Below are 13,076 nucleotides of genomic sequence, written 5' to 3'. Positions count from 1 at the left end.
TGGGCAGCATTGTATCAAAAAATATGGTCCCCGTCTCCTGTTTTTCTACATCTTTAAGCTTAATATGTGGATAAAAGAGTTGGTTCTTCTATGCCGCTTTTCTCTACCCGAAGGAGTCTCAAAGCAGCTTCCAGTCGCCTTCCCTTTCCACTCCCCACAACAGACACCCTGTGAGGGAGGGGAGGCTGAGAGAGCCCTGAGATTACTTAAGAAGAAGAAGAGTTGGTTCTTCTATGCCGCTTTTCTCTGCCCGAAGGAGTCTCAAAGCGGCTAACAGTCACCTTCCCTTTCCTCTCCCCACAACAGACACCCTGTGAGGGAGGGGAGGCTGAGAGAGCCCTGAGATTACTTAAGAAGAAGAAGAAGAGTTGGTTCTTCTATGCCGCTTTTCTCTACCCGAAGGAGGCTCAAAGCGGCTAACAGTCACCTTCCCTTTCCTCTCCCCACAACAGACACCCTGTGAGGGAGGGGAGGCTGAGAGAGCCCTGAGATTACTTAAGAAGAAGAAGAAGAGTTGGTTCTTCTATGCCGCTTTTCTCTACCCGAAGGAGGCTCAAAGCGGCTAACAGTCACCTTCCCTTTCCTCTCCCCACAACAGACACCCTGTGAGGGAGGGGAGGCTGAGAGAGCCCTGAGATTACTTAAGAAGAAGAAGAAGAGTTGGTTCTTCTATGCCGCTTTTCTCTACCCGAAGGAGGCTCAAAGCGGCTAACAGTCACCTTCCCTTTCCTCTCCCCACAACAGACACCCTGTGAGGGAGGTTGGGCTGAGAGAGCCCTGAGATTACTTAAGAAGAAGAAGAGTTGGTTCTTCTATGCCGCTTTTCTCTGCCCGAAGGAGTCTCAAAGCGGCTTCCAGTCACCTTCCCTTTCCTCTACCCACAAGAGACACCCTGTGAGGGACATGAGGCTAAAAGAGCCCAAAGGAACACGAAGTCCACTGAGCCAATTAGTTGTGTCTCAACAGGGTCACCTGGCTAGGTCCGTCTGCTCAGATCTCAGCAGCTAAGCCGGGCTGGCCTTGGTGAGTCCTTGGGTGGGCGACCTCCACGGACATTCAGGGCCGCTAGACATAGGCCAGCAATGGTCAGCCACCTCTCTCCCCCTCTTGCCTTGGCAGACCCTGGCCCTGGGTTGGCTGTGCTTTCCACCAGGCAGAAATCTGGCTCTTTTAAGGCCTTTCCTTGACATTTTCATCTTCTTGCCTTTCTCCTGAACACTCTCAGGAGCTGAGGGTGTCCAGAGGCTGATTCGAACTGTGCTGTGCTCGATATACGGCTGAATGGTTTCCCTTTCTTCCCCTTCACCTCCAGGATCTGCAGGGCCGGGTTCCCATTCAGGATTGCATCGCATGGATCGAGTGCTACGGGCATGCGGCCGCTGGGGCCAATACAGAAGACCTGCTCCTGCTGATCGAGTTCCTCATCTCGGAGCTGCTGAGGCAGTTCCGTGCGGGCTACAAGGTACTGGGAAACATCCGGAGAGCCCAGCTGGATCTGGCCAGGGGTCCTCTAGTCCAGCATCCGGTCATACCCAGAGGGCAGCCGGTTCTTCTGGAGGGCCAACCACAAGGCAGAGAGGCCAAGACCTTCCCCTCTTGTGACCTCCTCACTCTGTGCTCCAGAGATTGACTGCTTCTGACTGTGGAGGTTCCCCCAGTCACCAGGGTTACTGGCCACTGATATACTTCTCCTTCCCGAATCTCTTGAATCCCCTGGAGAAAATGGCTGCTTCAAAAGGCAGATTCAGTGACATTCTGGCCCCTCCCCTGCAACATTCTGGCCCCTCCCCAGACTCCGCCCCCCAAATCTCCAGGAATTTCTCAACCTGGAGCTGGCAACCCTACCTTAACCCTTTCACATCATGCTGCGTTGCTAAGAATTCGGGTGCAAAAATAATGGGCCTCGTGGGTGTATTATTTCCCCAAACACACACGCAAAGGTGGCCCCATAATTGTTTCTGACTCCATGGGAAAAAGAAACTGTGGAATGATATACCTGGAAGGGGGCCTAAAGACCACCCAGTCCACCCCCCTGCAGTATGCAGGATGACCTACAGGATCCCCGAGCGATAATCCGGTAATCTGCTTCCGTTTCCCTCCCAGGAGGGAGAGCCCACACGTCTGGAGAAGCGAATTCCCCATGAGCAGCCTGCGTTGCTCAGAAGCTCCTCCCAACATCCGGCTGATATTCCCGCCTCCATCCTAGGGAAGCTCCGCCCACATTGCCATGACGTCCCTCCATCCCTTCCGAGGTGACCCGGAAGAGTCCTGCAGCGATGGCAGGGCAACGCTCTGGTCTTTGGGCAAAGACTGTGTGGTCCATTTGACTTCTACCCTAAAGCTTTCGTCCGAAAGCCAGAGTGTCACCTCACCACCACTGACCTCATGGCGTCACTTCCGGGTCACACCGGATGTGCCGTCCCCAACGGGATGAGGTCTCTTTGGGTAGTGACATAGATGCACTGCTGCAATATTGACCGGACCCCAGTCTTTTCTGAGTAAGGTCCCCCTCCTAGTCAGATCATTGGTGTTGGCCAGTGGGGCCTGGTGGCGAGGGACCCCCCTTCCACTGGAGGGTCTGGCCATTCTAGCTGAGATTGGTCTCCGTATAAACTCTGGGTCGTTCCCCTGGTGAAGACTTTCCTGGTGGTCCTGGAAGGGTTTCCCAAATTGCTGGGGGTTCATTTTGTATATCTATTTTTTCAGTTGTTAAACTTTTATCAGGTGATACGACCAGAAATGGTCATGCCAACCCCCCCCCCCCACAAAAAAAATAAATAAATTTGGGAGTTTCTTGAAGCCTAAAGAATGTTTCAGGGGTTTCTCAATTGTAAAAAAGAGGGGAACGTCCCAGCCAGCTCCTGGGATTGCCTGCGTGAAGGACGCTGGGATTCCCGTCTCCCTCCAGCTGGGCGCCTCCCCCCAGCACCCACTCCTGGAAGGTGGTCTAACCTCTCTGCACCCTGCTTCTTTCTCCTCCGTCCAGAATCAACCACTTAAAACAGCATTCCTAAAATCTATCAACCGGATCAGCAGAGCCCTCCAGGGGAGCCGGAGGCAAGATTGCCCCCACAAATCTGAATTGCTCCAATGCATAATAGTAAGTCAAAGTGGAGGGGGAAAGCAGGGAGGGGGCTTCTGGGGGAGCGAGTCTCAAGCTTGGGACGTGCTTGGGGTGCGGCCTTGGGGTCCCGAGGCTGCCAGTGGAGGCTCCTGGGACCTCCGTTCCACTGGCCCGGACCCTCACAGACTTCTCTGCATCGTAGCGACTCAAGTGGAGTCCCCTGTGGAGTCCCCAAGTGGAGTCCCCTGCGGAAAGGGGCGGCCGTCGTCTGGCCAGGGCTGCCACCTCTGTGTGGAGAAATGGGAATGGGGCCTGCGGAGGGCAGGATCTGGGGAGTGGAGGGACTGGAGCGGAATCCCAGGCTTTGTCTGGCATCCTCTGAGGGAACCTTTCCAAAATTGTAGTCCATGGACATCTGGAGAGCCACAGTTGGGCCACCCCTGCCTAAAAGCATCACTTGGAAGTGACCCTCTGTCTGTGTGTTTTTCCACTGCAGGAAATGATCGAAGAAGAGCCCCAGGAGTCAGTGTGCTTCCCGATCCTCCACCTTGCTCTGACCACCATTGGCTCCCTTACGTATGTACCCAAGGTTTCCTCCTCCTTAGCTCTCCTGGCCAGGCTCCTGGTGCCTTGCAGCCGGAGAAATGCCAGGCATCCGTTGTGAAGAGAAGGGGGGAGGAACAACCCAAAGGAGACTAAGGAAAGGATGTAGTTTGAGGGCAGAAGAGCTTCAAGCCAGACACTTCCTGTGATGGCAGCCCTTGTCCACCCAAGTGAGAAGTATCAGGTGCCCTCCGAGGCTGGCGGGCAGAAGCAAGACCCAAACCATGACCATTTCTGCATAGAGGGGGACAATTCGTGCCACCTCCTGCTTGTAAAAGTGCGATTGTAAACCGCACACTTGACCGCTTGCTGATGGGAGACCCCTCCCGCATTATTCTGCCATCTCATCATGGCTTTTCCCTTCCCGACAAGGTGGCGGAGAAGCCGGAAGTGTGTCCAACCTGCAGGTTTCTTCCTGCTCCTCAGGTTGTCAATCATTGTAAGCCACCAATCCCCTCTCAGTGGTGGTTTTGGGGATTCAAACATTCCCGTCTTCTTCTTCTTCTTCAGAGTAGTTGCAAACAGTAGTTGCCTCTATGGCTGCCTCACATCAGCAGATCCTTCATGGATGCTCCTTGCTTGCTTCTGCAAAGCACGCTGACCTTCTCTTCCTCAAAAAGGAGGAAGTGGGTGGGGTAGCTCAGATTAAACAGAGCACATGGCTCAGAATTCCCTGCAACCTCACAGTGTTCATTAGATGTCACTAGTGAGCTGCTTACACTGCTGAACAACATCCCCACAGGGCTGACTTCCCCAAATTACTTGCTGATTGCCATTCCAACACAGTTCTCTTAGGGCTGTTTCCGCAGAGCAGTCCTGTCAGAGGACTCTCAGCCTCACCAACCTCCCAGGGTGTCTGTTGTGGGAGAGGAAGGGAAGGGTCCCACTTCGGGACTCCTTGGGTTCGTGGATATTTAAAATCATCTCTACTTCTTCTTCTTGTCTTTAACTGGGACCCCTCAGACTTGGCATCTGCTCTGCTGTTTGAGAATAAAACATTCAGAGCTGATCCTGTTGAATCGACTGTAGGGGGAAGGTGTGTGCATCCTTGGCGGGGTGGTGGGGTCCTAATGTTTCTCCACCCCCACCTCCACCACTGTCTGTTTTATTTGCAGTCTCCTGAAGCCTGTGCTGGACTGTGAGGTCAGATCCAACTTAGTGAGCAAGACCATCAAGAAGGTGTATTCTTTACCAGCTCTCAAAATGACCAAGCTGAAAGCAGGCAGCCCTACGTACCCAACGCAAACTCAGGTGCCTCCCCCTCCCTGTCCAGGGGTCAAAACTGAAAAACATGGTCTCTTGGCCAGGAACTAAGTTCAGATTCAGAGACAGGGCAGGTGGGATGGGACTCATCTCCTTGCAATTGGACACAAGGGATCGCCTGACCCATGCCTGTGGTTTCAGAGCACGGCCCCCCAGCGTGGTTTTTCCCCCTGGGAATTTGGTAGGTTGTGCAGACTTCTTAAAAAGTCGCTTCAGCAGCAACCTCCCCCTCAGCCCAAGATGCTGGTTGGCTTCTTCTTAGAGATGCCTAACCTCATTCCCTGCCTTTTTGTGCCTGGCTCCGCCCCCTGAGGCAGCCATGCTGTGGCTGAGCCCATGCTCTTGGGGAAGGATTCCAGAGGTGCCCACGGGCTTAGGAAGGGCGAGGAGCCCTGCTTGATAGGGGGGCCGCGTCGGCCTGCAGTCGAACATCTGGATCTGAGACTTTGTTGCTGGCAAAACGGCCTCAGTATTGCAGAAGAGAGAGTCACAGTCAAATCCAGCGTTGCCAATTTATGGATTGGGAATTTTGTATAGGTTTGGAGGTGGAGCCTGGGGGGGTGGGGGTGAGGTTTTGGAAGGGGATCCCCAGGACTTTCCCCCTCTGGAGTTGGCAACCATCAGCAGAGGGTCGCCACATTATCCTGGATTTTGTCCCTCAACTTTCTCCTGTCCTGCTGCATCTTCTTTCTACTGTTTTAGCTGCTGACTCGTCAAAACATGAGCAGAGCCCTCCTGGATCAGGCCAGTGGCCCATCCAGTCCAGCATCCTGGCTCACCCAGCGGCCCACCAGCTCCTCCGGTGGGAGGGCCAGCGGCAAGGACCAGGCCTGCGCCTGAGTTTGCCTCCTGACCCTGGGATTCAGAGGATTAGTGCCCCTGAATGGGGAGGATCCCTTTAGTCACAATAGCTCGCAGCCATTGACAGACTTCTCCTCCATGAATTGATCTCCTCCCCTTTGAAAGCTGCTTGTTCTTTTGGACATCATTGTTCCCCTCCTCGAATTTCACACCTCCCCCAAGCAAACATCCCAGCTGCTGTTTCTCGATTCTCCCACCCTCTCCCTGGAATGGCTGGCCCCAAGGGGGACTGTTTTTGCAACCTGGGGCCAATGGCCATTTGGCAGGAACTCATTCCCAGCCCGGTGGGACTGGTGGGAAAGGGCTCAGTCGAAGCTGCCAATCTGTCCCTGCACCCTTCTTCCCAATGCCAAGAACTCTTCCCTGACCAGGCCCCGAGGATCGGGGCCCCAGGGGGTGGCAAAGTGGACCCATCCCCTGCCCTCTCTCTGGAAAGAGGAACAGGGTCTTTCTCTCTGGTTTCTCAACGGTGTCTACGTAGCCATCTTCTTGGACCCCACACATTGTTGCCTGGTTATTTTCCTTTTATTGTCCCCTCCCCTCTCCTTTTCTCTCTCCCTTTAGGGCTAGCAGAGAGTATGCCAGCCTCCAAGTGGGGCCTGGGGATCCCCCAGAATTGCACCACATCTCCAGACGGCAGAGATCAGTGCCCCTGGAGGAAAGGGCGGCTTTGGAGGGGGGACTGGGTGGCCTTGGGCCCCACTGAGGTCCCTGTTCTCCCCACACTCCTCTTTCTGCAATGCCACCCGTTTGCTTTTTATAAACGCAGCCTCAGGAATGGCGGCCATTTGGCACGTGAGAGCTGTGTCCCGGAGGCTCACCCTTGGGCCTGTCCTGCTTGCAAACGCGTCTGGATATTCCACTGGAATAGAAGCCCTGCTTTCCCCAGCCCTGGCCACGTCTGGCAGACTGACCTTCTCCGTGCCTTGGCTCATGCTAACGGCGTTGTCTTCTCTCCCTTTAGGACTTCTACGAGCAGACGATGAGCGCGTGCAATTCAGTGCTCACCAGCCTCCTGTCCGAGGTGCCCAACATGGATGGACTTCAAGAAATATTGATAGTAAGGGAACTAGTAACTCCTCTAAGGCCTAATAAAAGCATAGTATCCTAGAGTGGGAAGGGGCCACCCAGGCCATATAGTCCAAGCCCCTGCTTAATCCAGGATCGAACCGTAGAGTGGGAAGGGGCCGGACCAGCGTCTAGTCCAGCCCCCTGCTCAATGCAGGCCCAGCTTAAAGCCTCTATTCCATGGCATAGAGCAGGCATGCATGGCCTTTAGGGAGCTGCTTAGGTGGCCGACTTGGGATTTCCCTGGGCAGACCCAAGGAGAGGAGCATCCATCAAGGCCACCGCCCAAAGTGGCTGTTTTCTTGGGGTGAGCTGTTCTCTGCTCCCTGGAGGTCAGGAGAGAAGCTCTAGATCAGCCTTTCTCTACTTTCTAACCCTGGACAAAGCCCTGAAACATCCTTGGGGCTTCGACCAACCCCAGGAGGGGTGCGATCGTGCAGAATACGGTTGGGAAGCAGAGCTGTGGACACGCCCACTCGGGGGCCCACCCCTCCCCACCCCCTCCGGGCCCATCACTGGCCGTTTTGGGAGGGGGGAGCAGACTGGCATGACCCTCTGCGGTCATATCACTGGAGGAAATGTGTGTACAAGACCCATCCCCTCCCACCCCTGCAGAAAACCCTTCCAGGGCTGTTCCAGGAAACCCGGGCTGAGGAAGCCTTCTCTAGGGGGAGGGCGCTCAGGGGCCCCCGCAGCAAGGCCTGCCCACAGCGAGGAACAAGCCAGCTCTCCAGTGGGGAGAGGACCAGCCCATCGAGAAAGGAAGACCACTCCATGGGAGGGGAGAGCTGGGCAGGGCGGGGACCTCCGAGGGGTACGATGCCGTGGATGGAGCCCACGCCAAACACCCATTGTTTTTGCCAGGGGGATTCATCTCTGCTCTCTGGCGAGGAGCCATCCTTCCCCTTTAGACCCCCCGAATTCTCCCTGTGCGTCTTCAGGGTGCCCCTGGGCTCAAACCTTGTCCTTTCCCAACGGGCCATTCTGGGAGTGGTCCTGGAACGGACACTTTGCTGGTTCTGGTTTTGCTCTCTGTCTCCAGTGTGCTCTTTCTTCACAGCACACCAACGGCTGGATGGAATCGGAGATGCCCCACGAGCGGGAAAGAGCCGTGAGGAGCACCAGCCATGTGCTGAAGTTTGCCGCCGAACACCTCGATTTTGACGTGAGCATCCTTGGGAGCGAAAGAGCCCGTCCCAAGGGGCACATCCCGTGACCGAAATGCCGGGCATCTTGTTGGATCCCCCGAAGCAGCTCCAGCAGGGCTCTCCTGATGTTCTTGTGGAGGCCACAGCCTCTGGGCTCTGTTGCGGGCCTGCCCCAGGAACTGGCGGCCCCGCGTGAGACAGGAGGCTGGACTAGAGGGACCCCCCCTGGTTGTGCAAGACCTCTGAACAAACAAGCAGCGTCTCATGAAACCTCCTGACCTGACAGCAACGCTGTTGAGTGTTTCAGGGGCTGCTGCAGCAGTGATGCCTCCCAGTGCAAATGCAGCCCGTCAGCTGCAGGGGAAGAAGTGGGGGTCCAGGGTGTTTCCCCTTCGAGGGGGAAGTGGGGGGGGGCGAGTCTTCTCTCTGGGCCAGTGAGGCAGCCTGGGGCCCTGCAGGAGGAAAGCACGGCAGGCTTCCTGGGGGCCCCTTCCCACCTCCCTCTCCCTTTCAGGTCTCGCAGGAGTTTTCCTTGCTTGGCCAGCTGGTGGCGGTGTTGGGCATGCGGACCATGGACAGCGTGAAGGAGATTGGCCTGCAGGCGGCCCAAGCGATGTACCACCTCCACCACCTGACCATGAGCCAAATGGGTGAGGGGCATGCTGGGAAATCTGAAAACCACCAGCTCAAAGCTCACCTTTATTTATTTGTTTACTGTTGAACTGCTGATTCCGTCCTCTCCTGACAGACTCGGGGGAGGGGGGGATCGCAGCACTATTAAAATGAGGACTCAGTAGTAGTACTCAGTAGAAGTACTCAGACTGTAAAGAAAGATTCCCTGATCTGTAGCCTGTACCTTTCTACCCATAGTTTAAATCTATGACTGTGGGTCCTATCCTCTGCCATCAACTGTTCCCTGCCCTCCTCCAAATGACAACCTTTGAGATACTTTAAGCGAGCCGTCCTGTCCCCTCTCCACCTCCTCTTCCCCAGACCTTTCCTCACTTGGCTTGGCCATCTCCTCTTCACCGTCTCCATTTTGTCCACGTCCTTTCTGGAGTGGGGCCTCCAGAACTGGACATGGGATTCCAGGAGCAGTCTAAGCAATGTGGGATGTACGGTGGGACTCGGACATCCTGCGATTTTGATGGGATGCCTCTTTTCATACAGCCCAAGGCTGCCTTTGCCTCCTTTACCGCCGCATCACCCTGTCTGCTCGCCTTTAGCTTCCCGTCCCCAAGTGCCCCAAGATCTCATTCACACACCCTGCTTCCCTGAAGTGTCTCTCCCACCCAGAGTGCTTGGCTCCCTTTTTGGGACCCAAAGGGAGAACTCTGCACTCCTCCGTTCTCACTGGCCCCCTTTCCAGCATGTTCCGATCTCACTGAATTCCATCTCTGCCTTCGGGGGTGTTCTTCACAACTGAATCCCAACCAAGTAAAGTCCCAAATCCCCAAATACCTGCTATTTATATCCCATTAGCCCCCTCCCCGAGGAAATAAATTGGCCTTTCAGGGCTTCCTAAACTTTTCTAAGGTAGGGTCTCCCCCCCCTCCTCAGGGCACCCACAGTGTGGAAACGGCAAGATATAATGCAAAAGCGGCAGTAGGGACCAGTGGCCCATTCTGCACACACTGGATAATGCACTTTCAGTGCGCTTTTGCAGCTGGATTCTTCGAAAGGGCATTGAAAGCGCATCATCTAGCGGATGACCACATGTGGTCCTTCGACTAATTGGAGGTGGCCCCGAGGGACACCTTCTCCCCCCCACCCACCCTTCCCCCCCCCCGGCCCTTTACATTACAACACACTTCGGGTGTCCTTGTCTCCCATCACTCCCAGATGGGACTATCTCGTTGCAGAGAAACAAGCTCAGGGTAACCATTGATTTGTCATTGTCATGTGTTAAGATTTCCATGACAAGAAAATGTTCCTTATGTTCATTGTTGTGGCGTGTCTGTATCTTATTTTGAAGGGATGTTTAAACATTACCATAGCGATCAGAGAGCGTTAGGGCAGTGGTTGAGAGTAGAGGAGTAAACTACCCCCCCCCCACCGGGCCTCAGTAAAAGGCGTTGAGTGGTCCCCGGTGAGTGGTCCCCGGCGTTGAGTGGTCCCCGGTGATAAAAAGGTTGGGGACCACTGATCTAGCGTGTGCAGATGGGGCCCAGGCGGGCTGCCTGAAGTGGGGAACAGCCGGCGGATGGGGAAGAAACTAACGCTGACTTTTCCCTCCCGAAACATTCTGATTAGTTAAGGAGATGGACAAGAGACCCAAGAACAAGAAGGGGAATATCGTGAAATGGGAGCGAGAAGACCTTTTCATTTCCGGCCCTTCCGTCTTTCATAACGACGCCTCTAAAGTGGCCCAGGTACTTCCCGAGACCGCCGAAGGTCAGAGTCCTCTGTCCTCTCGGGTGAACCCTTGGTTTGATGACTGTGGGGTGGTAGGAGGGTCTTTTTAGCCACCTTGGGCTTTAATGGGGCGGGGCTTTTATGGGGTATGATCATGTCATCCACCTTGAGTCCCAGGAGGAAGGCAGACTATACATTTAATAATACTAACAGAATCATCCTAAAAATAATCTCCCTCCCAGGCCTTTTCTTCTCCCGCCATCTTTCCAGTTGACTCCCATGGGTGTCCCCCTAAAACCACACTCCAGAAGGCCACGTTTGGAAACTTTCTGGGCTGCGTTTTTAGCAGGACACCCATGGGAAGCCATTCAAACTGAGCATGTCTGGGGAAAGTCCATCTCTGGAAGAGAGTGCTAGAGGAACTTCCCCCAGACATGCGCAGTTTGAATGTCCAGGTGGATTCTTTGAAGGTGCAGTTTGTGTAGCCAGCTTTTGGCCCCCCACAGGATTTCCAGAGCCCAAAATTCACAGGTAGTTTCCCGGCCTCTGCTTCGCCACCCTGGAATTCTTCTTTGTGGTCTCCCATCCACGTGTTAGCCAAAGCGGACCCTCTTGAGTTTCCGAGGTCTCATGAGACCAGGCTAGCCGCGGCCGGGAATAACAAAAGAGAAGCCCTTGTTGGATCAGGCCAGGGGACGAGTCAGTCCAACACTCGGGGTCTCACAGGGGCCAGAACCCAGGGGCTTTCGGGAGGTCCACCAGCAGGGCCAGAACTCCTGCCTACTATTACTATAGGAATTTTGGAGGTCATTCATTCCTAGGGACCTCCATGCTACAGCCCTGAAAAACCTTCAGATTTGGCTGTTCCAATCATTCCAGGAGCGTTGCCATGTTGTTCTGCTGTAGAAGAGGTCGATTCAAGTCCAGTAGTACCTTAGGAATGAACCAGATTTTCTGGGTCTATGGCGTGGCCAAACTGTGGCTCTCCAGATGTCCATGGACTGAAATTCCCGCGCAGGGGTTCATGGGAGTTGTAGTCCATGGACATCTGGAGAGCCAGTCTGGCCTTCCCTGGAGACTTCAAGAGTCACAGCTTATTGGATATGTGAGAGAGAGCCAGTTACTGGACCGGAATCTAAGATTCAGATCACATATTGAAGCTGCTATACTGGAGAGGCAACTATGTGAATCTGCCCCCCTTTATCTGTGGGTGGCTCCTGCAAAGGCCAGTGGGCCTCTGGCAAAATCCTCTCTTGTCCAGGACGGCTGGACAAAAGTTAGTTCCCCCTCAGGGTGCTGCAGGGCTCCTGCTTGGTCTCGTTGCTCTTGCAGTTTTCCTTCCCGCTCGGTGTCGCCATGAACAGCCGGGGTGAGCAGCAGGTCCAAGGAAAACCCTCGTTCTGCTTTCTCTCTGTGTCAGGCTTTCGGGGAGCACCTCAGCCCCGGTCAGCTCACAGAACTGGTTCTCAAAACCACCAGCAACCTGATTCACGGAGACAGACTCATCTCTCAGGCTGCATCAATGCTGCTGAGATCCTTCCTGGAAGAGTGCGGGACGGATGTGGAAGATGTGAGGAACAAGAGGAAATTGGGGGGGGGGGAGCTTGTCTGGTAGTTGTGGACAGGGGGGCAGAAAGGAGGGGTCCTGCCTCCTTCCCATATCAGCCCAGGAAGCTGCCCTGCGCTGAATTTGGAGACCCTATGAATAAGAAAGGAGAGTTATCGAGGAGGAGGAGGAGGAAGCGTTGGTTCTTCTATGCCGCTTTTCTCTACACAAAGGGGTCTCAAAGCGGCTTCCACTCGCCTTTCCTTTCCTCTCCCCACAACAGACTCCCTGTGAGGGAGGCGAGGCTGAGAGAGCCCCGATATTACTGCTCCGTTTGAACCGCTGTATCAGTAAAGAAGAGCTGGATTTCTGAAACCCGCTTTTCACTACTCAAAGGAGTCCGAAAGTGGCTTACAAATACCTTTTCCTCCCTCTCCCCACCCCAGAGGTAGGTGGGGCTGAGAGAGCTCTAAGGGAAACTGCTGTGCGAGAACAGCCCCAAAAGAACTGGGACTAGCCCAAGGTCCCCCAGATAGCTGCATGTGGAGGCGTGGATTCTAATAGGCTCCTCCAGATTGCAGTCCGCCACTCTCAGCCACGCTGGCTCTCTCAGGGAGCACAGTCCACAAATGCCTACCCATAAATAGGAGAATAGATGTCCTTGAAGGGGCCGCTAGGTTTTTGCAGGTTCTCTGGCCCCAAGCAATGGATCTTCCGACTCTAACTGAAAACTGGCTGGTGGCAAGGCAGGGGTGAGAGGGCAGGCAGGTTGTTGCCTTCATGGTCCCCTTTCCGTCCTGCAGCTGCCCTTGACTGTCAGGGAGATATACAGCCGCCTCCCCAACATCCGGGATGCCTTCACCAAGCAGGAGGCCAAGAGGGCCATCTGCTCCCTGGCGTGCAGGCGTGTCGGCGGAGTGGTGGACTGCCTGCTGGAAGTCTCCGTGGGCTGTGATGGGTAGGTGGGGCAGCTGTTGAGGGTGGGTTGTGGGGAGGTTTGGGTGATGTTTGGGGAGAAACACAGCAGAGCAGGGCTCCCCAATGCGGTGCCCACGCCCTGATCTTTGGCCTGACACCTGCCAAGTGCTTTTGGGAAGCGGGCGGAGCTAGAGGGGGCTTCCCTGAGGGGCCGTGGGAGGTCCAGTCGGCTTGGCAGGGTGGGTGGGGA

At 55.0% G+C, this 13,076-nt stretch overlaps 1 protein-coding gene across 1 annotated transcript in view; it reads left to right on the top strand.

The window, feature by feature from the left end:
* The window catches only part of LOC143829077 (aldehyde oxidase-like), a 69,618-nt gene that overhangs the window by 48,245 nt on the left and 8,297 nt on the right, over positions 1-13,076 (top strand). The window contains exons 24-33 of the mRNA XM_077319378.1: positions 1,313-1,462; positions 2,987-3,100; positions 3,561-3,640; positions 4,783-4,918; positions 6,756-6,851; positions 7,920-8,024; positions 8,522-8,657; positions 10,261-10,379; positions 11,783-11,932; positions 12,712-12,866. Coding sequence (XP_077175493.1) covers positions 1,313-1,462; positions 2,987-3,100; positions 3,561-3,640; positions 4,783-4,918; positions 6,756-6,851; positions 7,920-8,024; positions 8,522-8,657; positions 10,261-10,379; positions 11,783-11,932; positions 12,712-12,866 — 1,241 coding nt within the window. The remainder of the gene's footprint in view (positions 1-1,312; positions 1,463-2,986; positions 3,101-3,560; positions 3,641-4,782; positions 4,919-6,755; positions 6,852-7,919; positions 8,025-8,521; positions 8,658-10,260; positions 10,380-11,782; positions 11,933-12,711; positions 12,867-13,076) is intronic.

Source organism: Paroedura picta, chromosome 2, assembly GCF_049243985.1.
Source record: "Paroedura picta isolate Pp20150507F chromosome 2, Ppicta_v3.0, whole genome shotgun sequence".
Lineage (NCBI taxonomy): Eukaryota > Metazoa > Chordata > Lepidosauria > Squamata > Gekkonidae > Paroedura > Paroedura picta.
The sequence above is the reverse complement of the archived record's forward strand: the minus strand, read 5'-3'. Positions and strand labels throughout refer to the sequence as shown.